Raw genomic sequence first — 16,472 nt, 5'->3', positions numbered from 1 at the left:
TTTCGGTATCAAATTAGGCTAATCTACATTTTAAAAAAAGCCTCAAGTCTTTTAGAAAACAATCTGATGTCTAATTACAAGTCTAGTAATTTGTACAAAAACTTGTAAGACTAGTCTTAGCGCTTAATGCAACCGACCTCAGGTGTCTTAGTCTGAGAATGATGATGTTTGATGTCTCCCCTTCCTTGATTTCAGGGCCGGCCCGCGGCATAGGCGGTATAGGCAAATGCTAGGGGCGCCACTCATCCATAGGGGCGCCAGAATGAGTGAACGAGTGAATTTTTTTTACAATTTTTTAAAAAATATATAATACTATTTTAAAACCATTAATTCGAAATACTACCAAAAAAAAAAAAAAAAAAAGTCCGGCTCACCAATCGTCCCCCGCCCATCGAGTGCTTGAAGTGCGTCAGAAACAGAGCGCGCGCGCGATCAGTTGTTGGTCATTTGTGTGCGCGACTCCGCATCCAATGTAGACACTAGACAGTCACAGCACTGCTTTTGTTAACACACAGCTCGTAGAAACGGGCCTGACAGCTCGCGCCAGTTCTAGACGCGGTGAAAGTTTCCTGATTGTAACCGAAGGCCGAATTTACATGACACATTATAAATGAGCATAGTCTGCGATAGATACAGTGCCAAAAAGAAGAGAAGAGGATAAAAGGGGATAAAGACAGAGGTAAAGTGATGTAGTGAATGAACAATTTATGGCATAGGAGTAAGATACTATAATTTCATGGCAGTTATTTTTACCTGAAACTTAATGTTAGCAGTTGTTCTGAGTTCTCCAGAGTCCCCAGACTGTGTGGTTTTGTAACAATCATGTCAGTTTTAAGACGCATTTTTTATTATCACTTTTTTATTAATGTTTTACTCTACAGTTGTGCAGTTGTGGGGATACAGTACAGGCCAAAAGTTTGGAAACATTACTATTTTTAATGTTTTTGAAAAAAGTTTCTTCTGCTCCTCAAGCCTGCATTTATTTGATCAAAAATACAGAAAAAATAATAAATATTGTGATATATTATTACAATTTAAAATAATTGGTTTTCAATTTATTATACTTTAAATTATCATTTATTTCTGTGATTCAAAGCTGAATTTTCAGCATCATTACTCCAGTCTTCAGTGTCACATGTGACATCCAGTCTATCACATGATCCTTTAGAAATCATTTTAATATTCTGATTTATTATGAGTGTTGGAAACAGTTCTGCTGCCTAATATATTTGATGAATAAAATGTTAAAAAGAACTGCATTTATTTAAAATAAAATAAAAAATATTTTCTAATTATATAAATCATCTGTACGATCACTTTTTATCAATTTAACACATCCTTGCTGAATAAAAGTATTGATTTATTTCAACAAAAAAAACAAAAAACAACTGACCCCAAATTACTGACCAGTAGTGTATATTGTTGTTACAAAAGATTTCTATTTTTAAAACATTTAAAAAAAAAATGTTTTTACTATTTATTTATCAAAGTATCCTAAAAAAGTATCACAGGTTATGAAAAAATATTAAGCAGCAGAACTGTTTCCAACTTTGATAATGAATCATCATATTAGAATGATTTCTAAAGGATCATGTGATAGACCGGATGTCACATGTGACACTGAAGACTGGAGTAATGATGCTGAAAATTCAGCTTTGCATCACAGAAATAAATGATAATTTAAAGTATAATAAATTGAAAACCAATTCTTTTAAATTGTAATAATATATCACAATATAAAAAAAATTCTGTATTTTTGATCAAATAAATGCAGGCTTGATGAGCAGAAGAAATTTCTTTCAAAAACATTAAAAATAGTAATGTTTCCAAACTTTTGGTCTGTACATTTTATGGCATAGTAATGATATTTATTTACAGGTTTATTTAAAATAGCAAAGTTCACATTAAATCTTTATTGTATATCGTGCTATAAAAGATAATGGGGACTTGACTTGAATGCTATGTAATGCTCTTGGTATTTGTGTTTAGGCTGTAATGTGTGTGTGTGTGTGTGTATATATATATATATATATATAAAATATGCTAAATCATGAACACAATGATGGGGTGAAATGGGCTGTGATGCATGGGGCGCCAGGTAAAATCTTGCCTAGGGCAGCAAATTGGTCAGGGCCGGCCCTGCTTGATTTTATTTGATTTTTTACCCTTTTGATCACATTGTTCAAACAGAATTTCCCTTAAAGACACAATATGAAAGATTTTTGGGTTAAAATATCCAAAAACCACTAGAACAATGTTATATATTTTGTTGACTTGTGTACTTTCATGATCCCAAATGATTCCGACAATGTTTAAATCCAGAGAAAACAGCTATTTTAATCAGTGTAAAGCCCGTGTCATTGTGTCGCCTGACAATGACGTCATTTCCGCGTTACCCTTGATTTCGGAAGAAATTAGTCATTTACTTCTGTAGAAACCATGGAAACACCAAAGATGCTTTAATATATGATATGTTTTATTAGACAGATGAGCAACTGTTTGGAGACGTTTATCTACAGAAAACAAATTATTGTATAGCTCAACCCTTAGGCTTATTGTTTGAATCTCTTGTTTTCTTGATTTACCCCGAGGAACATATTTGTACCACAAAATTAAATCAGACAACACTATTTTTTCAAGTGGCTAACATAATCAGAAAAAGCTTTATTTTTAGTAACAGTAATACAGCATTTTCTACAGCAGCCTATAGTCCCAGACTAAAATGCATTATTGAGCTATTTTTACTGAAAACAACTTGCACTGACTTAAAATATCTCAGTGCCATTGTTTTGTCTCAAGAAGCAAACCAGTAATGTTTTTTTTTTTTCTAAGGCATGTTTATAAAAGCTACTTAAATGTCCTAATTGAACTAAGGCCTAATCCTGGCTTAATCTAAGCCCTGTCTGTGAAACTGGGCCATAATGTTGTAAAATGAATTGCATGCCATTTAGCAGCTGAGGTCATGCAGCTTTAATTAAATCATATTCTGATGTCGATCTAGCTTACTGCAGTGTGAAACAATATCAGCCACCAAGCCAATGCACAAAGGAACGTTAAAACATAACATTCAACACACTCAGCTGTATTTTTAGTATGATTGTTTTGACTAAGAAAAACAGCACTGCGTTACCTTACAGTTTTAATTTGTCAGATAAAGTGACCTGCACTTGCGGCTGTTTCATTAGATTGAAAATAATATGAATTTAAGTGATCAAACATAATCCTAAGCCGCTAACACGACACCGTTCTAACAGAAACCCTTAACGCGCTCCGGCCCGCTCATCCGCACAACAACAGAGCCTGGTGCCTCAAGAACGCAAACCTTGAAATAGGTTCCAAGGTGCAACTCTTGAACATAAAAAAAAAAAAAAGAAGGTTATCTCTGCACAAACTTCAAAAACGCAAACCTGTGAGAACGCTGACGGCGTGCACATGCGTATTACGTGTTTAGGTATGCGTGTTTGAAAATATGTGTACAGGCGTGTAGTCTTTCTTTACAAATTGACCTCAACAAATTACTTGTCTGGCCTTAAAAATTTATAATACAGAATTATTTATCGTTTCCGCATAGCCATGTGAACTGGAATTATTTCGACAAAGTTTTATCTGTACAGAGGTAAAGGGAAGGAGGCCTTCACAGGGGAGAGACTAGTTGACACTTCAGGACTGTGTTGTCGTCGTGTCCAGGCACAGGTCCTTCATCAGAGCTGGATCCGGCGGACTGCGGTAAACCTCGGGATAAACAGAGAGACTAATATTAGCGTAGACGCCATCCTTCTTATGATGTAACAAGTACATCAGGATTTATGGGAAGTGTTCCTGGTTCCAGCTGACCTAAACTATGCAGCCTATTTTATTTTATTCAGCCTTGAATTATAGAAGTTTATAATGTGTTATGTGTATGCTAGGTCAAAGAGATGTGTTTTTAGTCTAGATTTGAACTGACAGAGTGTGTCTGCTTCCCGGACAACGTTAGGAAGACTGTTCCAGAGTTTTGGTGCTAAATAGGAAAAGGATCTACCTAAAGGATCTAATTAAAACATCAACGTAAAATGTCCCAGCCCTGCTTCATTCAACAATAACGTTAATAAAATTTGAACACATTAGCCCATCCATGAACATGATTTCTGTCAGATTTCTTTCCATCGGCTGTGGACGACAACTCCCATGATTCCACCCTCATTCATGGCATCATCATGCTACGCCTTTGTAATGGTTTTGAATAAGCGACCTCTAGCAGCGAAACTTACACACTGTGCCTTAAAAAAACAATTATTTAGATTTTTTATTTTTTTTATTTGTTGTTGATAAGTGTAATCCATCCATACATTTTCCAAGCTTCTTGTCCTTTGTAAAGTCCCAGCGATGCTGGAGCCTATCCCAGTGTCTCAAGCCACGCAGAGATAATAGTGTAATATCTTTTCTATATCAAAATTAGGTGTGAACATGTATAAAAGTGTAGATTTCCAGAAAGAACAAAGCATCCAAAAGGCAAAAATGGTGCAGACCTATATACAATAAAAACAAAATGATTTTCAATATTTTTCATTTATTTTTATATATAAAAATCAGTTGTGTTTAACATACACAATAGATTCTGTAATTGCACTATAAATTGTTTGAGAACAGTCATACCAGCTTACTGGACTCTATAGAAGAGCTTGTATAAGTTATAGAGACTATACATAGCTGCAGAGATTATAAACAACCTTCAACAAGTCTCAGAGAAGAATACTTTGGCATATAGATTAACAGTCATTTGAGAGGACATCTAAATATCACAATATATCTGGATAACATACTGTTTGGTAGTGAATGTTATGAGTCTACATATATTTTCTTATACATATATAAGAAAACAGTGACACACGAGAAGGCTGGAGTTTCATCAATCACCTGTCTTCCCTCAAATTTCACTTGGTCTGAAAGAAAACAACAACAACAACAACAACAACAACTCTGATTAATTTAATATTAGAGTTTACCAAGGTAAGTATCTTTAAATTGAAGACTAATGCAAACAACAACAGCGAACGATGTTATACTAAAAGCACAACAATTACCTACATAAATATTTTTCCCATTTATTTTCTCCATTGACATAAAAAAAAAAAAATCTTCAAAGAAAAATAATTATATATTATAATATAATATATTTTCATTTTTTTTTTTTTTTTTTTACAGTATCGGATGATATTGAAAATTATGAAAGCTTGTTTCCACCACTGAATAAAAAATTTAAAAGTTAATTCTGACTTTTTTTCTCAGAATTGTGCAATATAAACTTGTAAAAGTTATAAAGTCAGAATTGCGTAATATAAAGACACAATCGAAAGTTATAAAGTCAGAATTGTTAGATATAAACTTGCAATTCTGAGAAAAAAAGTCAGCATTGTGATTATAGTCCAATTCTGACGGGAAAAAGACTGACTTTTTTTCTCAGAATTGCGAGAAATAAACACGCATTTGCAAGTTATAAAGTCAGAATTCCGGAATATAAGCTGTGACCTTTTTTCTTGAAATTGCGAGGAATATTCGGGAATTCTGACTTTATAACTTGCAAATGCGAGTTTATTTCTCGCAATTGTAAGAAAAAAAAGTCAGCATTGTGAATCGCAATAATCTTTTACATTTTTTGTAAAAGTCGCAATAATCTTTAAATTTTTTTATTCCGTGGCGGAAACAAGCTTCCATAGAAAATACATATTGGCCATAACATGAAAATAATGATTGGCTTATTGATATCAGCCTGAACTTTCAATATTTCTGTGCATTCTTATTCACAACTCTTCATGGGAGTAGTTGGTCGCTGCTGAACCTTTATGCACCAATTTCCATTTCCATGGTAACAGCAACTTCTCTAATTGGTGGATCTCTCTTCAGGATTATTGGTAATGTAGTTCTTTTACTGGGAATTTACCAATGAAATGCAGTTTTGTTTCAGATAAAGCTGAAATAACACTGACTTATACCACCTTAACCTCTGAGCTCATGGTAGGTCCATCATGAAAGGTTGATATCAGAAATCAATATATCGATGGAAAAAAATGAATGGGATTTTTACTTTTTGCACTCTACTGAAATGGCATCCTGCAGATCTTGTTTACCTTGTTCATCTTTTGGGAGTTAACAACAGCGACCTGTCAATAAAGAGAAAATGGTTCTTCAATACTCAATTTAAGCACAAGTTTTATTTGGACAGCAATACTGCCATTACTTCCATGGAGATCTTACCTCCGACATGACGGGCAGATTCATATGCCGATGTGGCCACATGGTCCTGTGGGCTTTGGCTCCCTGCCTCTGGTTCAGTTTCCGTAGTAACCTCTTCACCTTCCTGTCCCTTGGATCAGCGCACTTCACCGCCTTTTTGGTGTACAATCTGTCATGATTCAAACAATCGAGAACATGAGCGCCAAGATTTCAAGAGCTCCCTCCAAAACCTCTCTCTTTACATACAGCAAATCCCAAATCTCTTAATCTGCTACGCTTCAAGTCAGCGCAGGCCAAATTGGCCCCGGTGAAGAAACAGTTTGGGTATTGTCCACCCAGCCTGAGTGCATTCTTTTGCTCTACTTGCCTGACAATTACTGCTCTCAGTAATAAAAATCTGACCTGCTTAGACGGCAATGCCTGTGAGCTTTAATAGGGCATATTTTCCATGTCTGTGATTGTTCCAGGATGCCTGGAATACTTGCATGATGGCTCTTATGCTGCAATCCGGCCCCTCCGTCTGCCTCTCATACCTCAGGACGTCTTTGGTCCGGACTTTGCCGTGAGAGTACTGCATGCAGCACTGAACATCTCGCTGCATTTGCACACCCTTCCCTGGCATAGAGAGAAGTCACAAACCAGCAGCAGAATTCAAGAAAGATTCACACCTGGAAACCATCGTCAAGTATCATAACTGATGAAATTATGCATAGAAACTGGCATGTTCAACAGTTTGCAGAGGAAATCGAGTGTCATCATCAGATTCGGACTCCTTTTCGTTCTTTTTGGAGCTTCCTGTGGCAGGCACAGCCTCCCATCATGCTTTAACACACCTCATATTTTCAGACATGCGTGAAACTCCAGCATCCGAAGCTTCTGAACCAGTCTGGCTATCATAGCATTTTGCCTCTTTCCCTCCCACCGAGATCTGGTCCCAACCGCCCCATTCCGACATCACAATCAGATGCGAGAGAGAGTTTCACCTTACCTTCCAGGCAGCCGAAGAGGACGGCCGAGAGGAAGAGGATGGAGACAGTCTGCAGGAACATGGTGGAACCTCAGAGGGATTTTTTCCTCCGTTCTGTCTGCTGTCCTCTTGTGCTGTTTTTATTTCTCTCCTCTCTCCCTCCCTTCCCCTATTTTTTCTCTCACGCGCTAACACACCCACAATCTCCCTCGCTCCCCCCCTCGTGTGCTGTTTTCACAGTCGTAGCATCTCCCCTCACTGTTGAGAAATGCACAACTCTCTTCAATTAACACATTGAGCTGTGCAAGCGATGGTGCGATGCATGGCATAATTACTGCAGTTTTGAGCCCATCATCTCTGTTTGCTTTAGAATTTACAACTGAAAAGCTCCATATAATAAATCAATAAAAAAGTCTTCCAAACATTTGAAGAAACACGATTAAAAACAGCCGTCTGCAATGAAATATGGGCCTGAAGTTGAAGGAAACACCTTACATTAAAATGCCTAACTTTTTTTTGGAAACTTTTGATTTATTGCAGTCAAAAATGTTAGAGCTGGATAAAATACAGTCCTGGGGTCTGCAGGGAGGAGTGTGAGAAAACATTCGACTGAACAAAACATCAGGAATCAATATGGGTACTCGCAGACATTTAGAGCCTGTCCTCATGTCAAGTTCTTGAGTCATGTGGAAAAACTGTTTTGGGACTTTATGGTTTTGGCATACCTGGGATCATTAGATTAAAAAATATGCCATCTGCGTGTCCAAGGTGGGTGTGGAAGGCATTTGAAAACATACCCTGCCCATGACCTAATGGAGTCCATGGGCCAATCGTCTTTCCCGCATATCTCTTTGGCAATTAAAGTATCGCTGTACAGCATTCTGAACAAAACATGCCAGCCGCTGCTCAAAGAAACCTCTGTTCTTCTGTGAATGAAGAACAACTTCATGGGCCTTTGACAAATGAGCACAGCTTTTACATTACTAGAAAACTGCATCATCTGCTTGAGTATCTGGGAAAACAAAACAAACAAAATGATTTGTTTCATTTACTTGAGTAGTCCTAGTGGAAAAAATCGAGGATAGTCACATGTTTGAACCCTATACCCATTGTAACTTGAGCCTGATTAGCAGTCCTTGTCAGTTAACAAACCAACTGCATCATCCCATAAAAGTCATAAAAGATTCTATAAATTACTTAACATGTCAAAGTACATTTATTCATCTTCAAAATCAATTGTGAGTGGTCTTTGCTAATGCTTAACTCACGACAATGCCTATGCAAAGTGTTTCATCATGTTTTTGTGTGGATACAAAGGTGTTCCGGCCCTAATAAAAAAAGAGCATTCCTACTTTAAAAGTAAATATTTCTTTGAGTAAATCCCCCCTAATCGTAGAAATGATAGCACACCATTTCTAAAAAGCGGTACAATTTGAGATGTAGATTTTGTTGGTGATGGGTTCAGTCCATTGCAGTACGACGTCTTAAGCATCTTCTGTTAACTTGTCATTGAAGCATGTTACAATAGCCCATCCACACGAAGACAACTATGCAAAGAATTCTCAGCATGCATTCTTCATCATGGTCTTAAATTGCTCATGTAATGACTCACATACTTGCGTGCCTTCATCTAAACTTAATTAATTTTATGTCCTGGATCAAGATATAAAGCCAACTTAACTAACGTAAAATATTGGTTTTCAATTTTTTTGGCAATGTTTTTATTTCTGCTGGATCGACAGCATCTCTCACACTGCGAGACCACTAGGACTGTCCATTCAAGGCAGACTGTTTTTCCCTGGGGACACGCTTTAGTTAAATCTCTGGAAAGACACATGCTATGGTGAGATGAACATGCACATTCTGCTCAGTTCATCCTGATCTGGTGATTCATAAAAATCTTAGGATTGGTTGCCATGTAAAATTTTGTCTTTAAGCTCTGTGCCTGAAGACAAAGGCCCAGATATTAAGAGAGAAACAGTGATGCCTATCTCATCCTGGATATTGAGGTAGACAGGTAGTCTGATTATGCAGATGGGACACTGCTCATAGTCCTTTCACTGACCTTCTGATGCATATTGAACAATAAAACTGGAAAGCACTTTTGAAAAGTCACAAGCTTCAATCAGATTTGATTTTACACAATTGCTGGAACCACTGCACAGCCCGAAAAGAAACATTGTTTCTATAAGCTTTTTTTTAATTATTAATATTTACATATGGCAGCTGTGGACTTTCCTTTTTCCTCAATGGTCTGTCCACAAGACTGTAGGGGGCCCATGTGTCATTTTAGGTTTCAGAAGGTGGCCCACAAGCACCCCCTTGATGAGTGCACTCTTTGACCCCCAAGACTAACTCCACAGTGGACTCCCTCAAAACAGCAAAGCTCTTGAAACCAGTTGTTTTTGCAGTAAGGGCCTTTGAGCACTTTCAAGGAAGAACTGATGGCTGCCAAAATTTGCCATATTAGTGCCATTAAATCTTGATCTAAAGCACAGCAGTATTTTCTGGTATATTTTCTGCCTGTGAAATAATTGGTACCCATTAATTTAGGCCTGTCATAAATGCATAAGTCTACATGCATTTTCCACCAATTTCTCATGTACTTTTTATACAGTTATTCATAGAGATGCCAGAATTTGAGTTTTTCCATTTCTAGTCACTGTAATACGATAAATTTCAGATTTATGGCATATCAAAACAAAAACTGTTGCTGGTTCCTCACAGGTTGGTAAATAAGGCCTCTTTCGGTTTTAGTGAGCAGAATCATTCGTGGCCAGAATAATCTGCAGACCAGACTTTCTGCTGATAATCCAAAGTCTAGCAATACAAGAAAAAAACATAAATTCACACAGATCTTATCCCACTTGAACAAGAAAAACAACACCCGGAACAGATAAAAGAGCTTCACTTTATTTAAACACTATACATGGTTATAAGAATTGGACAAAAGAGAAAAATACAATTGGCATTTTACAACTTTGACAACTATACAATATTTTCAAACTGCCCAACCATACCAACCTCACAATAATAATAAAAAACATTTTCAGCCAGTTTGCCTCTCTTTTGATTTCACAAATCTGAGAGGGACCCTTCAGAACTTGTTGACAGTCTTTATATTCATATGTATGCACCTTTTCAGTCAGTCCAGGGTACCTACACAAGAGTGATACAGAAAATAGAGTTGAGTTTAAAGTTTAAATTCAAGTTCCCTCCACAGTTCTTTTGTTCCATTGCACTTTTTGTTCCGAACCTCAGTAAGTTTGCATCATTGACCCAAGTGACTCTGTAAGTACTAGTTGCAACTGTTTATCATTTGGGGCTTAGTTCTAGGAACTAGCCACCTGAGAGGTCTTCCAAGAACAACATTTTTTCCCTAGGGCCATTTTCCAGGTTGCAATCGCACCGCCAGTAGGAACTCTGAAATGACGTAAGCCAGCCAACAGCCATGTCTTTTAATTGCAGCATTCAACAACTGGAGGATGGAGAATGCCGCAATCGGAGCTGCGTTTTTGTTGTGTGCTGTGGGTTCAGTGAAAATGGAGATGGAATGTAATACAAGTAATGCGAAAGTAATGAAAGAGCTAATAGGAGGGCTAAGAGAATCTCCAACTTGCAGTGCTACAGTACATTTCGAGGCTAAGAAAAGGTCCCAATTCCGCAGACAAAGGCGACATACAAATTACGTTAATATTAGCTTTCTGTATGTTATGTCTTATTGCTGTCTTCCATGTTCGTGGAGTATGTATTTTAAACTGTGTTTACACTGCTTTTTAAAAAATGTCAGGTGCCGGTGTTTCATATGGCATGTGTACACATCAACGTACACTTACATCACTGGTAGTTCCGATTGTGCTGGAATAGACCCTACTCTGAGGTAGGAGCTAATTTAGTCCCTCTAAACCGCCCCTACTATAGATGACGCACTGGAGCCACCGAGGCTGCCCCCTCCCCTATCAGTTCGCCGCTCAATCGCGAGTTACTGTCAGTACTATTTACTACAGCCTACAGTTTGCTAGCTAGCCATGCCTTAAGAGGCGTTTTAGCACTGAAATGTGTTGTTTTTTAAATCTAGCAGCTGAGTGCTCGTTGCCGCTGCTATCAGTAGTGGCATGGATACAGTGTTCTCTAGTGGCTCGCGCACAGTCTTCACACGGACGAGCGCTTTAATCATCGCTTAACGCCGTTGAGGAGACTCTCTTCACTCCGGTGAAATCTCAAAACAAACTGCACACAAATGTGTCCCTGTTTAATATACAACCACTGATGAACATAATTCGAGTTTGACGAAAAAAGAATGAAAATATAAATATAAATATAAATAAATAAATATATATATATATACATGTATACACACACACATATATATATACACATATATATATATATATATATATATATATATATATATATATATATATATGTGCGGATTAGAATCCGGAACCTCTGACACGCTTGGCAAAAGTTCTACCACTTGATCATGAAAATACACAAGCAAAATTAGCAGATCTATGGATTAATTCACGTGAAAATTTTTGCCTCTAACAATATTAGCAGCTCTCATTAAATGACAAATTAAACCCATTATTTAAATTGATTGAACATCATAATGTTATTGCACATACTGTATATCTGAAACCCCCCCATGAACTATGGAAACGTTCCTCCGGTACGAAAGGACAGACTGCATTTCACGAGTTCACACTTACAAATAATCATAGAGTAAAGAGTATGCATATTTGGCGTGCTGTCCGAGGAGAGGCCTGCGAGCTCAGGATTTTGGCCCGAACACAGAGTACTCCCCCCCCGTATTCCTGGCTGTGATAGGAAACCAGCCAAGAGTGAGTCGTCGGGGTGGTGGAGGGATACTGTCGAGGAACATAGGTGAGTCGACTGTGTATATATGCGTGTAATATATGGGCCTCCTCAAAGGTCTGCGCAGTCACATATAATCTGACACCAAGGCACCAAGATTGTTTGGTTTTAGTTCTGCCGTTCTCGGAAAATGAGGTTTAAAGGGAGGAAAGAAATATAGGCAATCAGAATGATCCATAAAACTCTCCCTCACTCCTTTAAACCATTGCCAGCAGGAAATAACATTAAATTATGTCTCCCTTACCTTCCAAAAACGCAAATTCATCTATTGCTTCAATAGCATTATCTGCCAAGAGAAAAAGCACCAACCATTACTTCATCAATACCACTGATGTTTATAGTTAAAAATTCAATTTAAACCATTTTAAAATGTAACGTTTTAACTCACCCAAGTCTTTGCGTTGAAGAGTTTTTCTCTTTCCTTGTTGGGCATAAACAAGAGCGTCCTTTGCAATCATTTCAACAAAAAGCTCCTGCAGGCAGAAAAACAATTTTGTTAACTCAGAGTCGAGATATGTCTTTACCCAACCAAGTGTATAGGTGGGAGACATCCATAAAAGTTGTCCTGGGCCCTGTGAATTCAAGCAACGGATTTACAACATATCATCTCCCCTAGTTTGAATTCAGAATATCCAGACAGACAAGCATTGCATTCATGAATGTAATAATGACAGGCCCATAGATGAACTAGGAAAATATTTTTAACAGATCATCTCTCCTCTTTCACACATTTTATCAGCTGCTATGTCATAGGAAGTCACACAGCAGGACTGTGAACATTTTTGTTGACACTGAGAACTTCATCCTCAACAATTCTGCCATGTAAGGCAATTACATAAACCGCCACACTTTATAAAGCAGTTAGTTCGAACTGGGGTGCGTTTCCCAAACAACAACGTTACTCACTGCTTAACTACCATAGTACGATGCATTGTTGAAGAAATCAACTAGCTGGTCACGACTGTTTCCCGAAACCGTATTGTCGCAAAGTGGTCTTTCAACCACGTTGGTTTATGACGTCACGCACGTGGTGGAGTTATAACTTCTTTTAATGAAACTGTTTGAGATCGAATTAACACTAGATGTTTTGATATGAATTACAGACATGGCATCTGAGGACTATTTCTCATTTTTCTCAGTTATTTTGCTTTATTTCCAGATTCAATCATAGGCTCGTTCTTACATAGTAGAGCACGTTCACACATGCGCACTCTTCAAAAATGGTGCTTTAAATCTCTTGACAAACTAAAAGTCGTAAATGACATTTGTATGTATTCTAAATAAAAGTCACAGGTTGTACTGAATGTCAGCTTGCTTATTTTGCTCAAGATAATGATTTATTAAGTCCACATGTCATGCAAACTAGAAACTATGCTTCTAACCACAGGTCGAGAGCTGTCGTTCCAACCACACAACTCTGCGATGCTGTTTGCGAATGTTTTTTTGAACGATGGTTTCGGGAAACACCGACTCGTTGAACTATGCTGATAACGACGGAACTTGCGAACATAGTTGGCTAACGATGCTTTTGGGAAACGCACCTCTGATTGTCCGAGCGGCATTAGTGCTTAGTTATTAGTATTTAGATATATTACACTTGCTCATGGGAAAATGCTTAAATGTGATTTTTGTGTATTTTGTGTCTTACGAATAAAATTTTGCACAATCTGCAAACTACAGACAAGAAAACCCTGGCAAAAACAAATAGTGTGCACTAGGCAGATAGATATGTAATTGACAGATAAGTTGATGGATAGATCTAAAATTTGAATAAGTCAAGCAGAGAGGGAGAGAGACCGATAGAAAAATCTTACATTCACTGATCTTGTACAACCATTTTAATGCCTTGAAGACTTAACTGTTTGGTTTTCTGTGATGTATTCTATATTTTCACTGAGATCATATTATCTAGCTGGCTAACATACAAATGGTTTCATTGAAATTTCAAAAATGACTTGTGATTGTCATTAATGTATCAATAAGAAAGTAAAAACTACAAACCAATTGGTAAAGCGTTTATGAATTTATGGAGTTGTATTATGGCTGCTTAATTTCCAGCGTTTTGGGTTACATACGAAAAAAAATGTGTTTAAATAAATATATCATATAAAATTGGCCAGTGTTTCGGTTTCATTGTCCAACCCCCGTATATGTGTGTGTATGTATGTATGTATGTATGTATGTATGTATGTATGTATGTATATATATATATATATATATATATATATATATATATATATATATATATATATATATATATATACACACTGAGGCGGCTTAAGTCTTTCAACATATGTAGGAAAATGCTGACCATGTTCTATCACTCCGTGGTAGAGAGTGTCGTGTTCTTTGCTGCTGTGTGCTGGGGCAGTGGGGTGAAGACAGCTGATACAAACAGGCTGAACAAGTTGATTAAAAGGGCTGGTGCTGTCCTGGGTGTCAGTCTGGAGAACTTGACAGAGGTAACTGAGAGGAGAATGCTAAAAAAGCTTCTCGGTATCATGGACAACCCCTCTCACCCCATGCATGCCTCCTTGATGGGCCATCGGAGCACACGTAGCAATAGACTCATCGCCTCTAAATGCAGAACTGATCGTCACAGGAAATCCTTCCTACCTGTGGCAATAAGACTGTACAACTCTTCACTGCTCTGTAGGTGATTTCTCAGGATTAATAATAATATTAATACTAATGTTACTTTGTCCGTAGTCAGATCGTGCAATATTACACAAACGTATGTCATTAATTGTTTGTTTCATTTCACTATTATATACTTATACTCTCTTTATTTATTTTGCACTGTTATTTTTCAGAACCATTTGCACTAATAGTTATATTACTGTATTTTATTGTATTTATTTTAATTTTATTTTCACTATTGCATTGTTGTTATTATTATTTTTTGTACTTATGTATACTCTTTACTGGCTGCATTGAGCATTGAGCATGCTTGTGACAAAATAATTTCCTTCGGGATAAATAAAGTTTATCTTATCTTATTATATATATATATATATATATATATATATATATATATATATATATATATATATATATATATACACACACACAAAAAAGTTAATCAAAGTTGTCTTAAGACAAGAACAGGTATTGTTCAAAATTCATGTATAACTTTGATGAAAGGTTTTGATCCACTTCAAATGTTGACTACTGTATATACACACACACACACGCACGCATATATATGGCCTATATATGCACGGCCTGGCGGCCAATCTTCACTGATTTTACATTCTATCAGTAAGAGCAAAGTGTGAAGGTTGAATTAGCAGAGCAAAAATCACAGCTGTTCATAAAATAGGCCTATTGCAATCCACACACAACATAATGGGAGACATATCAGAGTTCTAAAGAGTACGTCTCGCTGGCTCTTCTGTGACGAGGACAGCAAGTCTTTGTGGTGTATCGATAGCTATGGTATTCAGGGTAATGTCGGAGTACCAGCACGCAGGATGAACTGCATCAAGGATGTGTTAAACTTGATAAAAAGTTATATTAAAGATAAAAGATTTCTATTTTAAAAAAATGCTGTTCTTTTTAACTTTTTATTCATCAATGAATCCTGAAAAAAGTATCACAGGTTCCAAAAAAATATTACGCAAGTTAGGCAACACAACTGTTTCCAACATTGAGAATCAAATCAACATATCAGAATGATTTCTGTGACACGGCAGACTGGAGAAATGGCTGATGAAAATTCAGCTTTTCATCACAGAAATAAATTATATTTTAAAGCATTTTTGTTATATTCTCTTTATAAATTATATTATTGCAATAATTTCACAATATTACTTTTTCTGTATTTTTGATCAAATAAATGCAGGCTTGATGAGCGCAAGAGACTTCTTTCAAAAGCATTAAAAATAGTAATGTTTTCAAACTTTTGACCAGTACTGTAGATGCAAGCATGTATAGAACGAAGGCCAGTGAAAATGCTGGCAGGGCCAATCAAAACATGACATACTGGCCCGACTGGGCAGGCAGAAAATACATTCTTACAGTTGAACTCTGTAGGCAGAGAGAGTATGCAATATAGACAGGCAGACAGACATACAGAAATAAAGACTGTCTGGCTGAAGATAGAGCTGTGTATGTGTATGTGTCTGTATGTGTATGTGTCTCACCGTGGCTTTAGCTATGATGAACACGGACTCTTGACTCGCCAGACTCACATCCGGATCTGCTTTCATCAGTGTTTTGATGCGGGACAGCGGTAACTTGGCGAGGCGGTTCTGCTGCGCGCCCGCGGTGGGCCCAGTTTGCACATTCCCTCCGTCCTCCTCCGGCTCGGTGCCCCGGGGCTCTTCTTCAGCTCCGCTGCGGTCCAAATCCGACTCCACGGGAGCTGCTGACACAGTCGCCGCCATTGACGCACGCGGCTCTTAATAGAACG

The 16,472-nt window shown here is 37.3% G+C and overlaps 2 protein-coding genes across 2 annotated transcripts; both read right to left on the bottom strand.

Moving 5' to 3' along the window:
* Positions 1-4,532: 4,532 nt before the first annotated feature.
* ccl44 (chemokine (C-C motif) ligand 44) lies at positions 4,533-7,398 on the bottom strand. Its single transcript, XM_082156175.1, has 5 exons — positions 7,202-7,398; positions 6,699-6,828; positions 6,235-6,382; positions 6,108-6,140; positions 4,533-4,922 (listed from the first exon to the last, which is right to left on the bottom strand). Exons 1-5 carry the CDS (start codon positions 7,260-7,262, stop codon positions 4,914-4,916), a joined length of 381 nt encoding a protein of 126 aa, XP_082012301.1. The 5' UTR covers positions 7,263-7,398; the 3' UTR covers positions 4,533-4,913.
* A 2,679-nt stretch (positions 7,399-10,077) lies between these two features.
* pole4 (polymerase (DNA-directed), epsilon 4, accessory subunit) lies at positions 10,078-16,455 on the bottom strand. Its single transcript, XM_082156174.1, has 4 exons — positions 16,204-16,455; positions 12,447-12,531; positions 12,303-12,344; positions 10,078-10,339 (listed from the first exon to the last, which is right to left on the bottom strand). The coding sequence occupies exons 1-4, from the start codon at positions 16,444-16,446 to the stop codon at positions 10,326-10,328; spliced, it is 384 nt and encodes a 127-aa protein (XP_082012300.1). The 5' UTR covers positions 16,447-16,455; the 3' UTR covers positions 10,078-10,325.
* Between the last annotated feature and the right edge of the window lie 17 nt (positions 16,456-16,472).

This window comes from Leuciscus leuciscus (genome assembly GCF_965113295.1).
Source record: "Leuciscus leuciscus genome assembly, chromosome: 23".
NCBI lineage: Eukaryota > Metazoa > Chordata > Actinopteri > Cypriniformes > Leuciscidae > Leuciscus > Leuciscus leuciscus.
This window is presented reverse-complemented; position numbering and strand designations above follow the sequence as displayed.